The 24,204-nt window shown below is 49.0% G+C and overlaps 1 protein-coding gene across 8 annotated transcripts in view; it reads left to right on the top strand.

Moving 5' to 3' along the window:
• MGAT3 (beta-1,4-mannosyl-glycoprotein 4-beta-N-acetylglucosaminyltransferase) overlaps positions 1-23,995 on the top strand; it is a 47,577-nt gene extending 23,582 nt beyond the window's left edge. For 4 of the 8 annotated variants that reach the window (XM_084750350.1, XM_084750351.1, XM_084750346.1 and 1 more), the window contains exon 2: positions 19,372-23,995. In XM_084750350.1, coding sequence (XP_084606476.1) covers positions 19,372-20,989 — 1,618 coding nt within the window. In that variant the 3' untranslated portion in view covers positions 20,990-23,995. Of the gene's footprint in view, positions 1-2,956; positions 2,984-4,826; positions 4,963-15,045; positions 15,071-19,139; positions 19,293-19,371 lie in introns of those variants that run through there. The other 4 variants (XM_084750347.1, XM_084750352.1, XM_084750349.1 and 1 more) reach the window with 4 other exon arrangements.
• Positions 23,996-24,204: the final 209 nt, after the last annotated feature.

Here is a 24,204-nt window from a genome sequence, read left to right as displayed (position 1 = left end):
TTATTTATTATATGTATACGGTGATCTGCCTGCATGTACACCTGTAGGCCAGAAGAGGGCATCAGATTACATTATAGATGGTTAGGAGCCACCATGTGGTTGCTGGGAATTGAACTCGGGACCTCTGGAAGAACAGGCAGTGCTCTTAACCTCTGAGCTATCTCTCCAGCCCCATGGCAGCTCTTATAAAGGCAAATATTCAACTGGGGCTGGCTTACAGTTCCAGAGGTTTAGTCCATTATCACCATGGCAGGAAGCATGATGGGATGGTGCTAGCGAAGGAGCTGACCCTCCTACATCTGGATTGACAGGCAGCAGGAAAAGCAAGTGAGCCACTAGGCTCGGCTTGAACATCCGAGACCTCAAAGCCCACCCCCTAGTGACATAGTTGCTCCAACAAGGCCATATCTCCTAGTAGTGCCGCTCCATATTACCAGTCCAGTTTTCAAAAGTCCTCCTACTATCACAGTCTCAACCCTGTTCAAAAGTCCAAAATCCAGAGTCTCTTCTGAGACTCAGGCAACCTCCTAATAGTAATCCCTTGTGAAATCAAAATCAAAAAGCACACCACACACACACACTATCCAACACATAATGGCACAGATATACGTTACCATTCCAAAACAGAGGAAAGAAGGCATAGTGAGGAAATACTGAACCAAAACAAGACGGAAACCCAGCTGGGCAAACACCAAACTCTGCAGCTCCGTGTCTGATGTCGAAACACTCTTCAGCTATCTAATTCCTTTCAGCTTTGTTGATTGCAACACACTTTTTCCTCTTGGGCTGGTTCCGCTCCCTGTTAGCGTCTCTCCTCAGCAGGCTTCTCTTGACTTTGCCATCTCTAACATCTTGGGCCTCCAAGGCTATCCAGGCTTCCCCTTCATGCAGTGGCCTCTCTAGGCCCCCAGGCAGGGACACCCCTGACACATACCTGGCCTCGGTGGCTTTCCTTAGTCACAGAGGGAGATTCTGTTGCCCCTTCTAGCCTTGACTCTAAAGCCAGAACCACTTGCCCAAAGCTGCCAAGCTCTGCTGCTTCCTGGGGCTGGAACATGGCCCCCTTGTTCAGTTAGATCTTCGTCAGCTTTCCGTTTTCCATCATTTTCTTCACTGCTTAACTTGATCTGTAGACCAGGCTGGCCTCGAACTCACAGAGATCTGTCTGCCTCTGCCTCCCTGGCCGCTGTTTCTTGAGTACTGGGATTAGAGGTGTGGCCCACCATGCTTGGACCTACGCTGTTCTTTTAAAAAATAAAATAAATAAATAAATAAAATATATTTAATTATTTTTATACAATGTTCAGTCTGCATGAACACCTGCACACCAGAAGAGGGCTTCAGATCACATTATAGATTGTTATGAGCCACCATGTGGTTGCTGGGAATTGAACTCAGGACCTCTGGAAGAGCAGCCAGTGTGATCTTAACTGCTGAGCCATCAATCTAGCCCTCCAGGATTTTCCTTAATCTTTTATCTCCTTGAACACAGGACAGCTCCATTCCACTTCCTAGTTACCCCTCCCCCCTTTCCCCCTCTAATTATACATTTTCTGTTTTCTCTTGCTCAGCTTGCAGCTCTTCATTATGGGTCTGCACAAGAGTGAACACTAATACCACACAGCCGAGTGGATGCAAGGCTGTTTTGAGATTTCCTCTGCCAACGCAATCCAAAATTCTTCAGGTTAGCCTCAGGCAGATCTTTTGGGCAAGGGCAAAAAGCAGCCAGTCTTCACCAACATATCACCAGAGCAGTCTCTGGGGCACGTGCTAAAGGTCTTCTTCTCTGACACCTCTTGAGCCAGGCCCCACAGTTCAGTTCACCCACAGCACCACTGTCTTCCGTGCTCCGACTAGTATAGGCCCTTAAGCAGTGCTTAAAGCATCCCACTGCTTTTCTAACCCAAACTCCACATTCCTCCAAACAAAAGCACCGTCAGGCCTATCACAGCAGTCCTCAGTCCCTGGTCCCCTTCCTCCTGACTGGCTGTTCCCTCATCTGCCCCTCCTCCCACTCTTAATAGAGCTGGTGCCGCCCGACTTCCGTTCTCTCTAGTTCAATCTATTGCAAGTTTCAGTGTTGTAGCCCCTAGTGCTACAAGAATTAGTTTGTCCTTCTGTCCCTCGGTTGCCAAAGTCAGGCTCAAGTCCTCAGCAACCACATGTGGCAAGTAGCTATTGTATTGGACAGTGTAGGCCAGGTATGTTTCCATCCAGGAAGTACTGTTGAACAGCACTAAGGCTGGCCGTGTGGGTCATCCTTGGGTACAAGCTGACCAGGCTGACCCTGCTCACAGCCCCCTGGAGCCTGTGGCCAAGGGCTGCCTCCTTCCCAACCACTTAACGGGGAGCCATGTGGGTCTCAAGCCCTAGAGGGCAGTGGGTCTGCCCAGAGGAGTGAGTCCAGCTGTTTTATCCTTCTGTGCCTCAGTTTCCCCATGTGTAAAATGGGAGGGTAAGCTCTTTATCAGGATAGTTGTAAGGAGAAAGCATGCAGAAAGTCCCTAGCTGACACTTGGCATAGATTTTAAGGCTGTGGTAAGTGATAACTGTCGTTTTTTTGTTTTTTGTTTTTGTTTGTTTGGTTTTTTTGGGTTTTTTTTGTTTGTTTTTGTCTTTGAGACAGGGTCTCTCTGTGTAGCCTTGGCTGTCCTAGACTTGCTTTGTAGACTAGGCTGGCCTCAAGCTCACAGAGATCCTCCTGACTCTGCCTCAGAAGCTCTGGGATTAAAGGTACCCGGAGCTGGGTACCTCTATGGGATCCAGGCAATCTGGGCATCCATCTCCCCTGAGCACTGGTTGGAGCAAAAACTGCCCCTTGTGTAAGCTTTCTTCGCTTTGGTGTTTTTTACCCACACATGGGCACAGTGGCAGCTGTCTCACGGCGAACAGGATTTGCAGAGAACCCAAGGATGCTGGTCTCCTTCACAGCCTTGACTACACCATCTTCCCTGGAGATTCTTTCGCACTGGTGAGCCAGGAGGTAATTTCTGGGAATTAGGGCCTGGTAGCCATGGCTTTCCAAGCCAGGATATTCGCGTTTACCCTGGGGCAGGACCCCGGCCTGCACCCCCATAAATGGGTGTGCAGATCATCCTGTTAGCTGTGAGAGGATGCCTGGCCAGCCTTGGCTTCCATCAGCTTCATTCTCTTCCTGGCCTGTGGCTGGAGGAGGAGCTTAATCACATAGAGGCTGGGCATCACGTTTACCTCCTCACACGTGGTGTGGCACTTTGTTCATTGAGCCATTGCCCCACACACTGGGCAACACTCCCACTTGAGAGCCTTGGGAAGCTGAGGGCGGAGATGAGAGATGCCTCAAGGTCTGTCCCCAGGTCTTGAAAGCCTCCTGAGTCACTCAAATGAGCCTGCAGGGTGATGAGTGTCAGTCACCGGTGGTAAGCAGCCCCCATTTGTTCTGGTCCTTTACCCAAGTGTGCCAGAACAAGGCATGTTCAGAGGGACATCTGTGTCCTGATGTCTGGCAGGAGGCACAACAAAGCAGGCATTTACAGAGGAGCCTCCAGTACCAGGCTCCTTGGAGAATGCTTCGACACCATTAGCTTCTTCGGGTCTCCCACAAGGCTGCAAAGAGGACGATGATATCTTTTTACCCAAGAAGATAGGCTCAGAAAGACAAACTTGCCTAAGAGCACACAGCTAAGTCACAGCACCAAACTGCCAGGTTTAACAGTGACAGTGAAAGCCAGGGAACTCGCTGAACACCTACTGTGTGCCTGGGCGGGCTTCCTAGCCCTCTCCATAGAGCAGTGAAAGGAGAAACCAAGGCACAGGGAGGTGGAGAAAGTCCTTGAGGTCACAGGCAGTGTACGAATCTGGCCTTTATAGCCACAGGCTGCCTTGTGCCTCAGGAACTGCCGGACACGCAGACTGCTTGCAGGCATTCCTCTTCAGCTCCCAGAAGCGGGCAGAATGCTAGGGGACCTTGCGCAAGCCTAGAACGGGATGGAAGGTAAGCACAAAGCCAAGGCAGATGGACCAAGCAGGATTCCCGAAGGCGTTTCCAAGCTGGGTTTTGCAGATGGTGTCTGAGGTAACCTGGGCTACCTCCACATGCTACTGCACGCACACCCCAATAACTGTGTACGCCTGTTAGCCTTTCCGTTTTTCTACTGTGGTAGAATCTTGTCCCTTCTCCAGATAGAAGAACTGGAGACTTCATTGCTAGCCCAGAGCTGGGGACACCAGAGATCCAGGCATCAAGGCACAGGGAGGGAGGCAGGGACATTGGGTGTCTTGTATAGGGGAATGACTGTTAGGTCTTGGATTAGCTGAACTATAGCAAAGGGCAGTTAGCAGGAGCTAGGACAAGGCCAGCCAAGGGGCACACACCAGGTGCACACACCAGGTCCCAACTAGGACCCTGATCAGCTTAGGCCAGCTCAGGACCATGGAGAGCTCCACGGCCCCCTTTGTCCCCCTAGTGACACCTGCCAAGTGGCTGTGTCCTAGAGTTGCTGATGTGTGAATCTGGTCACAGCCTCTGGAGGGCAATGGCCAGACTCAAGCTGATCCTGACTCTGAGGTCATGGCTGGATCATTGTGATGGATAATTTTGGGTGTTACCCTAACAGGATTAAGAAACACCTGGCCATGCATGACTTCTGTGTGTCTAGAAACAGCCTGCCCTCAGTGTCAGCGGGGGTGGGGTAGGGGACGCTGTGCAATGGGATGGGGGCCTAGAGCAAGCAAAAAGGCAGAGAGTGAATTTCTGTGTCCCAGTATTGAGGCACTTCTGCCACTGGGCCCCAGAACTCTATCCTCGGGACTACGGGATTCACACCAGTGGCTCTTGAACTCTTCAGCCTTTAGCCTTGGACTGGGAGTCACACCAACCTTCCTTGATTCTGAGGCCTTTAAGACTTTGGACTGGACCACACAGCTGCCTGCCAGGGTCTCTGTCAGAGGCATGTCACCGCATCAACCAACCTCCAAAGACAAGTGAGCCAACTTGCCCAATAAATACCCCCTACCCTCTCCCATCGACCCATCCGTCTGTCTGAAGAACCTGACTCACAACCACCATAGGACTCGGGCTTATCAGCTTCCTGCCACCTTCCAATAAAAGCCAAAGAAAAGGGCGTAGGAGGAGAGGGAGAAATGGATGAGGAAGAGAAAGTCTCCCTGGACCGTACTTCCTGTCCCACTGACACCTTGGCTTGGCCTCAGCCTCCTCTGCCCAGGATGTAGTTCATCTCCATCCTTTTACCCGTTCAGCCAAGAGGCCCAGTCCCAGGGGCAGGATGCAGCAGGCAGGGTGGGTCCCCTGGGTGTCCTTCCTCAGCTCACACCTGCCTCAGCAGGCTCAGGCTTTGCCTGGCCTCCACACCAGAGGCCAGACTCTGCTTTTGAGATAGGGTAGCACCTGCCAGGGCTGGAGTTTTGTTCCTGCCATCCTCTTCCCCTCCCTCCCCCCTCCCCCACCCCCATACCTGAAGGCAGTCTATTGGGGACAAATCACAGGTTAAGGAGAGCTAGCATGGATGGAGCACTTAGCCTGAGCTAGGCCCTTTGTGTGGATTTCTATCCAACTCTAACATGACAATGAACCGGTAGAAAAGCAGCTGAACATGCCCAAGGCTGTACACACAGCAAACGGCAGAGCTGCAGGCTGCATGGGGCCATCTGTGCCTGCTGTGTGAGTGGCAGCGAATACCTTGAGATGGTTCCGGGGAAGCCCCTGGAGAACGGTTGGTGGATTTTCCTGGCTCAGGTAGGACCTAAGTATAGGCCCCTGAGCGCTGGGATCAGTCTTGGCAGAAGAGCCCCAAGGGCCTTGATAACAGTGGCCCAGCTCTCTGGAGGTCTCTCATCCTTGGAACTTGGTTCTTGGCTCCTGGGATCCCGGGTTCCCAAAAGGGGCTTAAGCCAGGTGCAACCTGGGAAGCCAGGTAGGAGTGGCGTAGTGTCCCCCAACTTCTCCTGGAGCCTCCCTTCTGGCCGTTGTGTGACAGTGGCATGTCTCCCCCTTATCTGGAGCCCTTATCTAAGGAGCTTTCAGGCATGCTGCTGGGAGTCCCAGCCCACGTCACTTTGCAGCCCCATGCAGATGGTGGTACAGAGTGGCTGCTACCCAAAGCCAGTCCCTTGCCTGTCCAGTTAATCAGTGTATCTCCCAGAGTTGACAGTTCCCTGCCATCCTTGACAGATCGACCCACCTGTCTACAGCCCTCCCTGTATCACATTGGAAGCCAATTTATGGGGACATGGGGGTACAACACATGTGAAGGTCGGGGGACAACTTGCAAGAATTGGTTCTCACCTACTAGGTGGAGTTCATGTAGTTCATTGTCTGGCAGTGGCCTGGGATCGGAGCCTGGGGATGTTTGAGTGTGAATGCGTCTGATTGGCTGGAGTTAGAGGCACCAGGGATACCTAATTTACATGTAACAAAACAGCCCTATCTTTTTTTTTGTTTTCGTTTTTATTTTTTGAGACAGAGTTTCTCTGTGTAGCCTTGGCTGTCTAGGATTCGCTTTGTAGACCAGGCTGGCCTGGAACTCACAGAGATCCACCTGCCTCTACCTCCCAAGTGCTGGGATTAAAGGTGTGCACCACTGAGCTGGGCCTCCTGATGTTTCTTTCTTTTTTTTTTCTTTTTTCTCCTGGTGTTTCTTAATCCAGTGATTCATTCATTTGGCCCACCAGGCCACTTCTTAGGGAGCCTGTCTGGCCACCTCATGAATCTGTGCCTCTGTCCATCTGTCCATCTGTCCTTTACTTCTACTTTGTTACTTCCCCGGTCAGAACTCTATCCTGCACGGAACTGTGGGACCCACCCCACCCTGACAGTACGCTCCCCTTGGTCAGGGTTTATCTCTGAGGGTCCTCAGGGCTTGACCAAGTGGTATGGGCTAAGGTGACCGTGGTTGCCTGCCCACTGCATGTTCTCAGGATAGACTCCGTCATCCTACTCAGGTTCAACTTAGCGGATGGAAAGGGCTCGAGAGCTTTCCCACTGGCTGAAATGCCGTCATTGGCCCTTTCATGTTTGGCCAGGCGTGTTCGACAGTGTACACGTTAGTTCATCCCTCTGGCTACTGTTCCTTCATCTATATAATGGGGCGACACAGGTAGAGGCTTTGTGTTGGGAAGATCGTGTGAGGCTGTGCATGTGGCATACTCAGGGTAGTAGCTGGTGTGAAGTGACAGGCCCCAGTGAAGCTTGGTGACAGAGGCAGAAGCGTCACAACAGGCCCAGTGTGCTCCTGAGTGTTAGCCATACCTAGGCCACCTGTTCTGTTGAGAGAAACAGGTTGGCCTGGGGACCTGCAGTCATTTGTAGCCATGACTCACTCACGGTCATAGTGCTTGGGGGGAAAGTCTTGTCTTTCCAAGTGTGTTTCCCCATCTGGGAAAGCCATGCTCATAATGACCTCTTGGAAGGCTGAGAGACTTAGCTGAGGCCCTGAGGGCAAATACTTGTTTATCCTACGTCACATATATGCTGCTTTAGGTCAAAGAGTGTTTTTGAGGCAGCGACCAAAATAGAGAGAGAGAGAGAGAGAGAGAGAGAGAGAGAGAGAGAGAGAGAGAGAGAGAGATAAAACACACGAAGCTATGAATGAAGAAGTCCAAGAAAATATGGTCTTGAATGTTCTCTGCGTGGACTCTGTCATCCCACTTGGGTTCAACTTGGTGGACAGAAGGGACTCCATCAATGCCATCATTGATTCTGTAGAATTAACTGAAGACACTGTCATATGGACCCTGGGCTGATGACCAAGTACTTTTGAGCCTCCTCTAAGCTTGGGTGATGAGAGAAAGATGCTTAGTCCCACAATTCCCAGATGCAAACTTGACTTTGATCAAGTGGTCCTACCCCAGAGGCCAAGGAAGTCAGAGGAGAGTCCTGTGCACAGGTGAGACCATCCTCTGAACACATCTGGCCAGATGTAACCAGACCCCAACAGCCAACCTGACCTGGGATCCCCAGAGCAGCTGGGTCATGTTGACTTCATCAGTCCACAGAAGCCCTCTCCACTAACCAGGATCTTCCCTTCCCTGCCATGATTTGTGCTTGTCGCTGCCAGAGGAGTCATAGCTCACATGAGCTCTGTGTAAGCCACTCTTCACCTGGCATCCCACTGGAAAGGCTCCAAAGTTCTTTGTTTTTGCAATCAGATTTGGCCTCAAAATCTTTTAGATAACCAATCCAAATGGCCGCCTAGCAGCATCCTAGATGCCAATATTATTCAGGACCTTTCTCTGTCACATAGCCAGGTGCCTCACCTAATATGGGATAGATATTTTGAGCCTAACGGTGCTTGCTGAAAGGTTTCCTCCACAGTCTCAATCCCTTATCAGGTGAGAAAAACAGAATAAAGAGATAAGACTCTTCCCAGTGGGCACTGTTGCTACTCATCTCATACTCTCTTGGTTTCAGTTTAACTCTCTAAAACCTTTGCTAAGGTATAAACTTTATCTCAAGATTTGTAAGTATGAGCATGATTAAAAATCTGTAAAAATCAGGGCTGGAGATATAGCTCAGAGATTAAGAGCACTAGTTGCTCTCCCAGAGGTCCTGAGTTCAACTCCCAACAACCACGTATATGGTGGCTCATAGCCATCTAAACTGAGATCTGGTGCCTTCTTCTGGCCTGCAGGGGTACATGCAGGCAGAACGCTGTGTACATGATAAAGAAATAAATCTTTTTTAGAAAACTGTAAAAAGTTAACTTAAACTTATAATACTGGGGTTGACAGTTAAAAATCTTTACATAGGCAAACAAACAAACAAAACAAAACAAAAGCCAGGCATGGTGGCGCACGCCTTTAATCCCAGGACTCGAGAGGCAGAGGCAGGTGGATTGCTGTGAGTTCCAGGACAACCTGGTCTACAAAGTGAGTCCAGGACAGCCAATGCTACACAGAGAGACCCTGTCTTGAAAAACAGAAACAAAAACAAAACAAAAAATCTGTACATAAGCCGGGCGGTGGTGGCGCACGCCTTTAATCCCAGCACTTGGGAGGCAGAGGCAGGCGGATCACTGTGAGTTTGAGGCTAGCCTGGTCTACAAAGTGAGTCCAGGACAGCCACAGAGAAACCCTGTCTTGAAAAACCAAAAAATAAAAAAAATAAAAATAAAATCTATACATAGGTAATCTATAGGAAACATGTGGCGTGCTGCCATCTTAGCTGCTGTCTCCGTATCAGATGGAGGCAGCCACACGGCTAACAGCCACCTTTGCTAAGGTTAGAAAGGATGGATTTTGCCACATGACTTCGTTCCCATTATGATTAAAAGTGACCACATGGTGTAAGCATCTCCTCCTAGCTATGAAGTCCAAACCAGATGATTTCTCCACTATTTTTGATCATGCTAAGGGGCCTACCCCATGAGCCTACCCCTTATTGGCCTCAATCCACAGGCCCTTCTCTGCCTGTTCTGTCACTTCTGTTTCTCTTCCCCCCTCCCCCAGCAACAGTCCGCCCAAGTCAACCCTCCCCGGTGCCTACTTTCAGCTTACTTGAAGCTTTTCATCCTTTTACTGCTCACCCTGCTGTCCTAAACTGGCCAAGATAACTCTCTTTGCAGGAGGTTGTTGTGGTGGATGGCTTGGTCAGGGTACACATTGCCTTCTCGTTAAGTAAGCTCTCAAATAGGGAAGAGATTGGGGCAGTCAGTCCACAGCTCGGACAGCATGCTGTCAGCAGTTGAGGCATGGCCAACTTTTTTGTCCAGTGGCTCTCTTTGCCGCATTTGAAGCAAACTCCATGTGGAGGTTCTTCAATGCCCGTCATCTTTTTTGAAGAGCTGCCAGAAACAGACATGTCTCACTTTCATGAAAAGCCTTTAGCTAGTAAAAACATCTTAAATGCCATAATCTGTAGATTCTAAAATGTTTGTAGACCATCTATTTATCTAAAATATATCTGAATAGGCAAATGTTGCTTATTTCCCTTATCTACTGTCTGATTAAGACCAAAAACATTGGGGCTGGAGAGATGGCTCAGAGGTTAAGATCACTGACTACTCTTTCAGAGGTCCTGAGTTCAGTTCCCAGCAACCACATGGTGCCTCTTAACCATCTATAATGGCATCTAATGCCCTCTTCTGGCATGCAGGCAGAATGTTGTATACTAAATAAATAAATAAATGAAAACAGCTACAGAAGGCTAAATAAAGCTTATTTCTGTAAGTAAAGCATTACTTATAAGGACCACAAGTTTGATTGACTGACTACTAACTTGCATTTCTTAATTATCCCAAACAGTTTGTAATAGTAGCTTTCAAAAGGACTAGTACTTCACATTACGTGTTTTTTTTTTTGTTTTTGTTTTTGTTTTTTGAGACAGGGTTTTTCTGTGTAACCTTGGCTGTTTCTGGACTTGCTTTGTAGACCAGGCTGACCCCCAAACTCACAGAGATCTGCCTGCATCTGCCTCCCTGAGTGCTGCTGTTAAAGGTGTGCATCAGCACACTCAGCTTTCACATTACATTTTAAAATGAGTTGTATAGGTACAATACCTAAAAGAGTTGAAACACACACCCACACACACACAATTTTGCAACAAAATGTAAGCTCACATTTTTATCAATATACAAAAAATCCATACCTATGTAAAATATTTGACTTGTTGATGCTTTTTAGTTTGTTTATTTATTAGTTTTATTTTTGAGACAAGGTTTTTCTATGTAACCCTGGCTGTCCTAGACTCACTTTGTAGACTAGGTTTGTATCTAACTCACAGAGATCTGCCTGTCTCTGCCTCCCTAAATGTTGAGATTATAGGAGTGTGTCACTGCGCCTGGCTGGTTTTTGTTTTGTTTATGTTCTTTAGTTTAAAAATAGACTCAATAATCTACCCTTTTATTCTATTATTCCTGTGTCTACCCCCTTTTTCATCCCTTCTTCCCATTTTCCCTAACACCAAACAGGAGAGAAAGATGGATAGAGGAGAGAACAAGAAAGAGAGAAAATGATCCCAGAATCTCTTTATTTTGACCCGCTTTACTGTGCTTTCTCCCTGACCAAGACCATTGACAAGTTGCAACCTTCTTCCCCGTTCCCCCCCCCCCCACTCCCCACAAACAACACCAAACATCCATCATCCATCCTGCCTCTTGGGAATAGGATGCCATTCTCTTAAAATTGCTTCCTGCTATCTGGGGCAATGACATTTTGGGGGGCCTTTTTTCCTGTTTCTTTAACCTTGTCCCAAGTGCCAAGATGGCATTGTCATATTCAACCTGCATGTGTGCTTCAGCATACTGACCTTCACCTAGCGACTGGTCTTGGGAAATACTGGTGCTTCTCCTCCTCTTTCTTTCTTCTTTCTCCTTAGCTTTTTTTCTTCCACCATGATCACCGTTGTAACTGAGGACCAGCTTCTAATATTGCTTTTGTTTTATCTTTCCAGTCTTGGGGGGTTGATCTATTTTTTTTTTTTTTTGGTTGATCTATTTTGAATCACTCAAGAATTCAATATCTGCTTCATGTAGGATGAATGCATACCACATGAAATGATAGGTTCTTTAAAAATTTTTAAACCTAACATTTCTATACAATGCTATCCAAATTCTTCGTAACCTTAGGAGTGTCTATAGTCTGCTGTTATTTGTCGTATAGTAACTGGATTGAACTAAAGTTGACTTTTGTTTGTTTGTTTGGTTTTGGTTTTGGTTTTTCGAGACAGGTTTCTCTGTGTATCCTTGGCTGCCCTGGACTCACTTTGTAGACCAGGCTGGCCTGGAACTTACAGAGATCCACCTACCTCTGCCTTCTAAGTGCTAGGATTAAAGACGCGCACCACCACCGCCTGGCTAAAGTTGGTTTTCTAAACAACTTTTGGCTGACCTTCAGTTTCATTATATGGTGGCCCAGTAGGCTCTTGTCTTAATCCCCTGTCTCTCTTTTTTTAAAGGATTTATTTATTATTATGTATACAGTGCTCTGCCTGCATGTATCCCTGCAGGCCAGAAGAGGGCATCACATCACATTATAGATGGTTGTGAGCCGCCATGTGGTTGCTGGGAATTGAACTCAGGACCTCTGGAAGAGCAGTCAGTGCCCTTAACCTCTGAGCCATCTCTCCAGCCCTGCCCCTGTCTCTTTTTTATAAGTCTTTTTAATTTTTCTTATAAGGCTTGTCTCTTATCAATCCACTTTTTATATTTTTCTTTTTCCAGTATCTCTAAAGCTTTTTTTCTTTGAGAGAGCACAGAAAGACACTATGTCTACTAAAAATAAAATATGATTAATCTCAACCCTCAGGAGGCAGAGGCAGGTGGATTGCTGTGAGTTTAAGGCAGGCCTGGTCTACAAAGCAAGTCCAGGACAGCCAAGGCTACACAGAGAAACCCTGTCTCAAAAAAAAAACAAAAATAAATAAATAAATAAATATGAATAAAATATGAAATAGCAGAATGATAGTAATCAAATCAGTATTGAGCCAATTTTAGTTGAGCAATTTATTTATCTTTTCATTTTTCTGTTTCTATTTTCAAACCATCTAAGGTACCACTACAGATAGGGTCCTAAAGCCCTGTGTTTGTGGTATGTCCCATCCTTAAGTATGTTATTCTTTTTTTTTTAAAGATTTATTTATTTTATGTATGAGTGTTCTATCTGCATGTACACCTGCACACCAGAAGAGGTCATCAGATCCCAGTATAGATGGGAGGCACCATGTGGTGGTCAGGAATTGAACTCAGGGCTTTTTGAAGAGCAGACCGTGCTCTTTACCGCTGAGCCATCACTTCAGCCCGTCTTATTCTTTTTAATATCATTTAACACTCTCCCCCCCCCATTTCCACATGTCTGCAGCTGATGTGATTTTTTTTTTTTTAACTTTTGCTGCTGTGCCTTCTGTTGCACCAAGCTTCTCCGCTCCACTGCCCTCTGTAGGTGCAGGCACCTTCTGCAGCTCGGCTGGCACATGGCACTGGCTACTGGCTCTGCCCCAGTCGCTCCCCTAACCCGGAACTTCCCACCGCTTGGCACGCATAGCTGCTGACCAGAAGAAACGAAGCTTCTGTGCACGAGGCTCTGCTCTGCCCGCCATGTCTCCAGCCCCAGGGCTCTGTCTTCCACTAACCTCTGTCTCTCGCCACTGTCTGCCTGGCCACTGGTCCTTAGGCTGGCATGCGTTCCCGCAGTGGTCCTCATGGACCAAAGTAACTCCGTTTTGCTTAAAGCTTTCATTTTCTGTGTTTGGGTGACCTACTCTTGAACTCCGGATCTGGGAAACCCACAAAGATACACTTGGCACAAAGATATAGAACTGCCAATTAGCTGGAGAATAAGAAAGTACTAAAAATCCAAACACTCCTCCGGATTTCTCAGGAACTATTCCTTAGAAGTTAATCATTCGTGGTTTGATACTGGACTTGTACCGGATGGAATGTCAATTAGTTCAAGAAATAATCAATAGGATGCTTGCCAAACTAAAAAACCCACTCACCTGCTTTCTTTCTTGCTCACTACAATCTATAAAAACTTCTGGGACTTACCCCTGACCTGTTGGTGATAGTGTGGGTCCAGCTTAAGCAGAACAATTAATAAAACAAGACCCTTGTGTGTCTGCGTCAGAATCGGCTCCTAGTGTTGATTGGGGTTTCATTTAAGCCCGGCACAGCAGTCCCCCACCACCTGTGAGGTGCACTGAGGCCTCAGTTCCCCACTTGCTACCTACTGCTCGCTGGCCCCACTCAAGTACCAAGTAGCTCATATAATTTAAATTAACCCGTTTATACTAATCTACATTCTACCACATGGTTTGTCACCTTTTCTCAATTCTGCCACCTGATTCTTCCTTCACGTCCGGCTGGCAGTGTCCCCCCTCCGCCCCCACCCCACCCCCATTCTTTCCCAGAGTTCCTTAACTCTGCCGGAAGTCCCGCCTGTCCTCTCCTGCTTTGCTGTAAGTCACTCAAATCTTTATTAAACTAGTCAGAATGTGATGGAGAAGAACGGTCACGAAATGTTGAGACAGGTGATTCTTCATAAAAATAACAATTCCAAAGTGTGGTTTGTTCCAAGCCTCTGCTGGTACAGAGGCCAGCACCTGAGTAATGCAAATAACACAACAAACCATACAACCTGGGCTGGAGAGATGGCTCAGAGATTAAGAGCACTGACTGCTCTTCCAGAGGTCCTGAGTTCAATTCCCAGCAACCACATGGTGGCTCACGACCATCTATAATGTGATCTGACCTAATGCCTTCTTCCAGGGGGCAGGCACACATGCAGGCAGAACTTTGTATACATAATAAATAAATTGTTGAAGGAAAAAAAAAAAACAATGCAACCTCTACACAACACGCACATGAGAGTATCCCAACACAGCCACTTTCTTGTATCTTTTCCAATAAATTGAGCAGTTGTGACTTTGTGGTATTCCTAAGCTCCAGGATTGCCAGGATACCTTTCCCTTGAGAGCTGTGACACACTCCCAGTTGGAGCTAGTGGGATCAAAGCAACACTTGTCTTCCATTCATCAGGCCTGGTCCCTTCTGCTCTACCTGATAGTCCGTGTAACTGGCCTTCTCCAGAATGAGGCTGGGGTACAATGTGAAGGAATTAGCCCTCCCCCCACTTTGGGATGCTGACCTCTTCCCTCAGACCTGTGGTATAGCCCCGCCTCTGCCCAGAGATAGCTGATTTTTAGTAGAGGTCAGGCTCCTACCTTCCCTGTTTTCCCTGCCTGCAGTCAGTGGTGCAGGGCCCTCTTAGGCAGGCGGCAGATACAGGCATTTAAACTAGAAACAAAAGGACACCTTGTATGTTTAGTACTGGCCTTTCCTGGCCTCTCACACTAGCAGGTAGACTATTCCTTGTTTTCTTGCTCAGGGCCCCTCTTGCAGTGATGCCACTGAGGACGGCCATGTAACCCTGAGCAGGTCCCTGCAATGTACCAAGTTCTGGTCAGAAGGGATGGCTTGCTCTGGATTGAGCGCACTTTGATTTAGGACTACACAGATAAGAGAGGATTGGCTGATAGGCTTCTACCCTGGAGCACTTGAACATTTGAAAGCTTTCGTATACCCACTGTGCACTGGAAACTCCATGCCCAGGTCCCAGGTATGAAGACAGGTTCAGAGTGGTGAGGCGCTTGCTAAATATCTTTATTTTTTGTTCATTTATTTGTGTGTGTGTGTGCGTGTGTGTGTGTGTGTTTGTTTCTTGGTTTTTTTGGGACAGGTACTTTGGTGTTTTAGACATAGTTTCTCTGTATAATCCTGGCTGTCCTAGAACTCAGTTTGTAGACCAGGCTGGCCTCGAACTTACAGAGAGATCCACCTGCCTCTGCCTCCCAGAGTGTTGGGATCAAAGGCGTGCAAGCTCACCCTCCCCTACACCCACCTCCCCTGTCCAGCAGCCAAGAGCGTTTCTCTTTGTTCCGCCTGCTGCTGTCGGGAAAAGAACCAAAACCCTGAGAACAAGTTGCAGAAAGGAATGTTTTGCTTTTTCTGAGTTTCTAGAGTTTGATCACAGGCCTTGTACACTCAGGCACTGTAATGAGTTACAGCCTCTGCCCTAACAGGAACTTTTTGAAGTAAGGCCCACAATGCCAAAGGCTAGGCTCTCTTCTGTCCCAGGCCCTCCCTCACAAGCCTGGCCACAGTCTAGTTCTCTGAAAGACTTACATTCTCTGCTCGGAGTGTGGAAAGCATGCTCGCTTCACATACTGGAGCTCCGGCTTGCACTCCTAGCACCAAAACCCCACCAAAATAACAGCCTAAAATCCAAGTAAACAGGGATGGGGAGGTGGCAGGGGCGGCGGCGCATGACTTTAATCCCAGCACTTGGGAGGCAGAGGCAGGTGGATCTTTGTGAGTTCGAGGACAGCCTGGTCTACAAAGTGAGTTCAGGACAGCCAGGGCTACACAGAGAAACTCTGTTTTGAAAAACCAAAAAAAAAAAAAAAAAAAAAAAAAAAGCCAGGTGTGGTGGCTCACGCTTTTAATCCCAGCACTCAGGAGGCAGATGCTGGCTGATCGCTGTGAGTTCAAGGCCAGCCTGGTCTACAAAGCAAGTCTAGAGCAGCCAAGGCTACGCAGAGAAACCCTGTCTCAAAAAAAAAAAAATCCAAGTAAAGTAAAGTGTGGAGTTCAGTTAATAGTTCCGTGTGGGTGTCGGATGTGAATTGTAGAGGAGCAGAGGCTGAGTGAGGCATGGGAGGGCCCGCCTGTCCTGTCTTTGGAACCCATCTAGTAAAATACATGTGTTCCAAAGGTAAAGCCTGGGTTAAGTTGTAGGGAAGAGAGGTAGACAACCATCTCTATCCACAGCCAGCAGCGAACTGAGAGATTAAGTGGGACCAGTGAACAGCCAGTGACTAGGTCCCCTGTCTCTGAATACAACGATTCATTTAGCAAAACAAAGGAAACAAACAAACAAAGCTAGGAGTGTTTTGTGGCGTTTAGAAGGAGATTGAAGGTCTATTTCAATCAACATGGGAAGTTTTTTGTTTTTGTTTTTGTTTTGAGACAGGGTTTCTCTGTGTAGCCTTGGCTGTCCTGGACTTGCTTTGTTGACCAGGCAGGCCTTGAACTCACAGAGATCTGCCCGCTCCGGTCTACTTATTTTTTATTTTGTTGTTGTTAATGATGCTGTGTTGTGTTTTGTTTTGTTTTAGAGTCAAGGCCTCACTGTGTAGCTCTGACCCGCCTGGAACTGCTATGTAGGCCAGGCTGACCTTGAGCTAAAAGATACCCTCCCACTTTCTGCTTCCTGAGTACTGGAATTAAAGGGGTGGGCCAACAAGGCCTAGCTGTTTGTTTGAGACGGGGTCTTACTGGATAGCCCTGCCTACCCTGAACCTCACAACGTAGACCAGGCTGGCCTTCAATTTACAGCGGTCCACCTGCCTCTGCCTCCTGAGTGCTGGGATTAAAGCCGTGGCCCACTATACCTGGCTATTGTTTTCTTTTGGGGTACAGTGGCCGTCCCATGCTGGGTTAAAGGCATGTACTACCACCCCGAGCCTTACTTTATTTTAAAAATGATAAGATTGCTGGCATCTGATGGCTCCCTCCTGTAATCTCACTGGGAGGCTAAGGCAACAGGATGGCCTCAACTTCAAGGCCAGACTTACCTATAGCCTAAGCCCTATTTCAAAACCAAATAAAATGTGTTCATTTTAGATTTGTAGCATTGTTACAGTCTAGGAGTTTTGGTTGGGTTTGCTTCTCTGTTAAAGAATTAAAACAGGGGCTAGAGAGATGGCTCAGAGGTTAAGAGCACTGTCTGTTCTTCCAGAGGTCCTGAGTTCAATTCCCAGCAACCACATGGTGGCTCACAACTATCCATAATGTGATCTTCTGGCCTGCAGGTGTACATGCAGGCAAAACACTGTATACATAATAATAAATAAATACTTTTTAAAAAAAGAATTAAAACAGGGAAAGTGAGTGCAGCATGTAGCAGCAGAGAAATCCCACAGCCACCTGGGAAGGGCAGACTAAGGTGGAGAGCACTTTGATTCCCTTCTAACCTTGACCTAGAAGATCAAGGTTAGCATGATATGCATTCTGAGAAGACAGAGTTTTGTGGGGACTTTTCCTCCTCTCCCATATAAATAATGGTCTGTTTGTTGTTGTTATTGTTATGTGTGTATGTTAAGTAACCTATAGCCCCTGCAGAGTGGAGTAGGACCCCACTATATCTTTTTTTTTTTTTTTTAGACAGGGTTTCTCTGTGTAACAGCCCGGGCTGTCCTGGAATTTTGTAGACCAATCTGGCCTGGACCTCACTCTGTAGACCAGGCCGGCCCCTGCTGGGATTAAAGGCATGTGTCACCACCACCTGGCTCATGAGATTGCTTCTAAAGAGAACCCAGCTCCCTGATAAGAGGAGCTCAGCTCCCATCGGAACAAATCCCAGTAGGATCCACACATCCCACAGAGTCGAGGTGGACCTTTAAACCCTTACTTTTATTAGGTAGCATGGATAAAGCAGTTTCTTCGGCCTCGCTGGGAGGCCCCAGTTAGTAAAAGAAACAAAGGGAGGGAATTCCATAGTAATCCGAGCTCAGAGTCCCCTTCCTCAGTGGGAGATCTTTCAGCATCTAGAGAGGGAGAGAAGAAAAATTTAACCCTGACCCAATTTTAGCTTGAGACAGTAGTTGGGCTGGGTGTGGTGGCGGTGGGGAGCAAGAGCCTTTAACCTAGATCTCTACCTGCAGAGGCAGGCGGATCTCTGAATTCAAGGTCAGCCAGTTTACATAGCAATTTCCAGGACAGTCAAACTAATAGTAGAGATCCTGTCTCAAACAAACAAACAAAAGCAAAAACAAAACAACAACAACAAACCGTGGAGAGAGAGAGAGAGAGAAAAGGAGCAGTAGCTTAGGGTATCAACACGCCCCGGGGCAGCTTGGCAGCTGCTTCTCCACACCCTACCCTACCCCTTGGAGCCTGTCACCCTCTAGGACAGTTTTCCTCTGCCTATATTTTGCTCCAGGGGCCAAGCCTATCTCAGAGGAGCAGAGTGTGGCTTCAAGCGGAGAAGCAGTCTATAGAGAGGTGAGGTGTGATGGAGTCTCAGTTAGGGCTGTGGGAACAGGGAACATCGGGGGCTTGGTACAGTCAACTCTTCTTTTTTTAAAATAAGAATATTTATTTATTATTTATACAGTGCTCTGCCTGCATGTAACAACTACAGGCCAGAAGAGGGCACCAGATCTCATTATAGATGGTTGTGAGCCACCATGTAGCTACTGGGAATTGAACTCAGGACCTTCGGAAGAGCAGCCAGTGCTCTTAACCTCTGAGCCATCTGTACAGCCCAATATAGTCAACTCTTTATTTATTTTTTTCTTTTCTTTTTGAGACAGGGTTTCTTTGTGTAGCCTTAGCTATTCTGGACTCGATTTGTAGACCAGACTGGCCTCGAACTCACAGTGATCCACCTGCCTCTGCCTCCCAAGTGCTGGGATTAAAGGCGCGCACCCACGCCTGGCAGTCAACTCTTATTTATTTTGAGACAGTGTCTCTCTACACAACTCTGGGTATCTACTCATTATGTAGACCAGTGTGACCTCCAGCTCATGGGGATCCACCTGCCTCTGCCTTCCAACTGTTGGGTCTTTTTGTTTTGTTTTGTTTTTGTTTTTCGAGACAGGGTTTCTCTGTTAGCCTTGGCTGTCCTAGGCTTGCTTTGTAAACCAGGCTGGCCTCTAACTCACAGCCTTGGCCTCCTGAGCGCTGGGATTAAAGGCGGGCACCACCACGCCCGGCTCAACTGTTGGGTCTTAAAGGCATGTCACCACCCCTCAGAACAGGGAACATTTAAGGATAGAAGGTGCAGGTGACGTAGTGCAGGTGACTGCAGCTAGGCTTCCCCCTCAAGTCCCCTTCCTAGGACAGGAGCCTGACATCTTGCTCTCTCCCTTCTCTGCAGGATGAAGATGAGACGCTACAAGCTCTTTCTCATGTTCTGTATGGCTGGCCTGTGCCTCATCTCCTTCCTGCACTTCTTTAAGACCTTATCCTACGTCACATTCCCCAGGGAACTGGCCTCTCTCAGCCCTAACCTCGTATCCAGCTTCTTCTGGAACAATGCCCCTGTCACTCCCCAGGCTAGCCCGGAGCCGGGTGGCGCCGACCTGTTGCGGACCCCACTCTATTCCCACTCCCCTTTGCTCCAGCCACAGTACCCCAGTAAGGCCACCGAGGAACTGCACCGCATGGACTTCGTGTTGCCGGAGGACACCACCGAATATTTTGTGCGCACCAAAGCCGGCGGTGTCTGCTTCAAACCAGGTACCAGGATGCTGGAGAAGCCGCCTTCAGGGCGGACAGAGGAGAAGCCGGAGGTGGCTGAGGGCTCCTCGGCTCGGGGTCCTGCTCGGAGGCCTATGCGACATGTGTTGAGTGCTCGGGAGCGCCAGGGCAGCCGGGGCACTAGGCGCAAGTGGGTTGAGTGTGTGTGCTTGCCAGGCTGGCACGGGCCCAGCTGCGGGGTGCCTACCGTGGTGCAGTATTCTAACCTGCCCACCAAGGAGCGCCTGGTGCCCAGGGAGGTGCCTAGGCGAGTAATCAACGCCATCAACATCAACCACGAGTTCGACCTGTTGGACGTTCGCTTCCACGAGCTGGGCGACGTGGTGGACGCCTTCGTGGTGTGTGAATCCAATTTCACCGCCTATGGAGAGCCTCGGCCACTAAAGTTCCGAGAGATGCTGACCAATGGCACCTTTGAGTACATCCGCCATAAGGTGCTCTACGTCTTCCTGGACCACTTCCCACCTGGTGGCCGTCAGGATGGCTGGATCGCTGATGACTACCTGCGTACCTTTCTCACCCAGGATGGTGTCTCCCGCCTGCGCAACCTGCGGCCCGATGACGTTTTTATCATCGACGATGCGGACGAGATCCCCGCACGGGACGGCGTGCTGTTCCTCAAGCTCTACGATGGCTGGACAGAGCCCTTCGCCTTCCATATGCGCAAGTCCCTGTATGGCTTCTTTTGGAAGCAACCAGGCACCCTGGAGGTGGTGTCGGGCTGCACGATTGATATGTTGCAGGCGGTGTACGGGTTGGACGGGATCCGCCTGCGCCGCCGCCAGTACTACACCATGCCCAACTTCCGGCAGTACGAGAACCGCACTGGCCACATCCTCGTGCAGTGGTCTCTTGGCAGCCCGTTGCACTTTGCGGGCTGGCACTGCTCCTGGTGCTTCACACCCGAGGGCATCTACTTCAAGCTTGTGTCGGCCCAGAACGGCGACTTCCCCCGCTGGGGTGACTATGAGGACAAGAGGGACCTCAATTACATCCGCAGCTTGATTCGCACGGGGGGATGGTTCGACGGCACGCAGCAGGAGTATCCTCCGGCAGACCCCAGCGAGCACATGTATGCTCCCAAATACCTGCTCAAAAACTACGATCAGTTCCGCTACCTTCTGGAAAACCCCTACCAGGAGCCCAAGAGCACTGTGGAGGGTGGGCGCTGGAGCCCGGGCTCTGATGGAAAGTCACCTGCTGCCAGGGGCAAGTTGGATACAGAGGAGGGCTAGTACTGCGCAATTTCACAGGGCTGAGCAGGCTGGGGTGTGTTCTCTTTGGCCTCCTAGTGTCTGTGGGGGGCTCTTTGAGAGAGCCAGGAGTCCTTGTAGATGGTCCCCCCCTCTCTCTCTCTCTCTCTCTCTCTCTCTCTCTCTCTCTCTCTCTCTCTCTCTCTCTCTTCTAGCTCTCTGGATTTAAGGGTCAGGCCTTTCAGCCCAAAACAGAAAAGAAAGATTAATCTCTTCCAGTAGAGAAGGGCGAGCCCAGACATCTATGCAGCATTTTGTCCCCAAGAGTGCTGTAGGCAAGAGGTGTTCCTGAAGAGCATAAGGTGGTTTTCTAGGGCTGGGTGGGTTGTGGAACTCCAGTCTAGTTGAGAGAAACCCACCTTTGATATCCTGGATTGTTGACCGGTGGTGGAAAAGGAAATATGTCATGCCAGGAGGTCCCAGGACACTGTAAATAAATGCATTTGGGTCCAGGAGCAAGAAGAGGCAGTAGGGAGGGACTAGAAAGTGTATCTGTTCTTGATCTTGGCCAAAAAGCTAGGCAAGTATTGGAAAACGACACCCTTGGGAGGGGAGCACTTTGCAGCTTCCTCAGAAGTGCTGGACCCAAGAAATGAGGTCACTGCTGGCTGGGAGGAGGAAGCTTAGTGCTTGCCAGCGCCCCTGTCTCTGTAAGCAGACACACTGGGGTGCTGAGGGATCTTCCACATCTAGCCTCGATGGCTTTTCTCTCTTTTCCTGTTGCTGTCTTGTGCGATGCCAGCTCGGCTGCTTGCAAAGGACTCCAGGAGTCCGGTTCTCAGGGTGGGGCAGGACCTGGACAGCCAGTGTAGTAGGTGGGATGGGAGCAGGAGACTGACATAGACCTCTGTATCCCTCTCTCCTTCCCCATCACTCTCTGCTGGCGTCCAATTCCATCTTGCCCCCATCCCAGATGTAATCGTTCCTGTGTCTCCCCCCCACCCCCACCCCCAAGAGCAGGCTAAGGACCAGGAAGAAGGGCCCACAAGGTTTTCTGGGACCCAAGGAAAGACCTTAAGGTCAGAGGTATGTCAACCCATTCCTCTTAATTTGCCTTGTGAGGGTGCAGGCTTTATTTGTTCGAGAAGATTCTAAGCTGCAGTTAAGTGAGACCAGCTTATAGTAAGCAGTCTAGGGGGGAGATGGTCCAGAGCTTGTACAGCAGTCAGCTTAGCTTCACACACACACAACTTCCCAGGTCCGATAGAGTGGCCGCACCCTGCTCGCATGGTTAGATGAGGAAGTGTGGACTCTTTTTCTGTGAAGGGCAGGAGTCAGACATGTCTGTTGCTTCTAATAGCCTCTTACTGTTCAGGACTTAGGGGCATGGCTACAGGTAGTTGCGAGGAGAACTGGGAAATGTAGTTTTGAGCAGGGCTGCCATGTACCTGCCTCAGTTTGAGAGTTCTGTATTACCAGCAGCACCTTTGTGGGAGGAGTGTAAGTGATTGGTCCTTAAGGGACCCTGCTCCCTGCCTGCCTGCCTGCCTGCCCCAAGGCTGGAGGTACAGTGGGGACTTGCAGGTGTGTGGGAAGAAGTGGGGGTGCCTCTCCCCGAGACCCCTGATGTTCTCTTGATGCCACTATGCAGGACTACCTGTGGAACCGGTCCGTGTTTGTGCGTGTGTGTATATTTATGGGCATGGGTGCATGCTTGGTGTGTATTGTACATGTCTGTATCCGTGTGTCCCTGTACAAAGATGGTGCTCATGTGTGGATGTAGGAGCCTAGGCTTGGCTGTCCTCTTCCTTAGGACCTGGAGTCTGTAGTCTCATCTCCTGTGGCTCCTCAAGATGCCAGAGGCAGGAAGTCCTTGGGGGAACCTTGAAAACAGAGGTAAAGGGAGTACAGGGTCTGTCTGTCTGTCTGTTTTGTTCAGTCGGAGGCATGGATTCTTCCTAGCTAGAGGGCTATTCAGCTGAGAGCCCACCACTCCTTTAGCCCCTCTTGGCCCAGCACTTCCTCCCACTGACACTCCGGCATCTCGTGGATAGATGTCATATTGGAGGCTTCCTGAGGAGTTCTCTTTAATGCAGCTCTGTCTGGAGTAGTTTGCCAGAGAGTAGGCATGTATGCAGGCAGCTCTGGTGAACAGGCACAAAGCCAGCTGAGGAACTCTATGGCTCCTCCCACTGAGGAACATCCATGGAATCTCAAAGAACCTTCCTCTCGGGTCCTCTTGGGGCTGAGAGGTGGCCCCTGAAGTCAGGGTATCCCGGAGACTCATAGGTCCATCTGAGATGGGGCGCTCTCCTGTAATGCCTGTGAGCGCTCCTGTGTGATGTCTCCCCCTTGACTGAAATCCTCGCCCCATACTCCTGGTACCCTCAGCTGCTTCATAGAGACCTCGTTTCAGGCATTTCAGGACTCCTGCCCATAAGTGATCAGCTCAGGGTAGGAGAAGGATGCTTGGAAAGCACCGACCCTCCTGGGCTGGCCTTCCCTCTTAGACTTGTAACGGGGAAAACAAGTTTCAACTAGGCAGGAAGAGGCCTGGCCATGGGCTGAGAGACCACCCGTGAGAGACGGGAGCTAAAGAGTTTTACATATAACCACAGCATACACTGGGAATCTGAGGGGCAGGGGACCCAGGACCATTCCCCCAATATGAAGGGAAACCTAATTGAATGTGAATATGTGCACATTCTCCAGGGACCACTAGCCTGTGACCTCAAGACCCAAGGATGCCTAAGGCATCCAGCTGGCTTCGTTCACCTAGGGGTCACAGTGGTTTTAGAGGGCATGCATGATAAAGCTTTGAGGTGAGATTCAGTGTGGGAAGACAGGACTCCCCCCCAGCAGAAGGTAGGGCCCTGGGAAATGTGTAATGTAAGGACACCAATAATAATAATAGTATTATTTTTTTTGTAAAGGAAAAATCAATATGTACATTCTGAAATCATTTTCTCTGTAAATGGTTGAATTTCATTTCACCCTTAAAGGGATGCGTTAAAGGAGAAGATAATATTAATAAAAAAAAAACCCAGCTGCGGAGTCTGGAGGGTATGTGTGTGTGTGTGTGTGGCCAGTTTATGGGTGCTCACGGCAGAGATGGGTGAGAAGAAAGAGATGGGTTCTGGTCTTGCTGCCAAATCTGGACCTGTCGGGGGAGATGGAAAGTGTACCCAGTTCCTTCACTTAGGGATGTGGTCCCCCCCTTACCTTGGGCATGTGTCTCCCACCTGTGGATGGAATTA

This window comes from Acomys minous, assembly GCF_964271855.1.
Source record: "Acomys minous genome assembly, chromosome: 12".
NCBI lineage: Eukaryota > Metazoa > Chordata > Mammalia > Rodentia > Muridae > Acomys > Acomys minous.
This window is presented reverse-complemented; position numbering and strand designations above follow the sequence as displayed.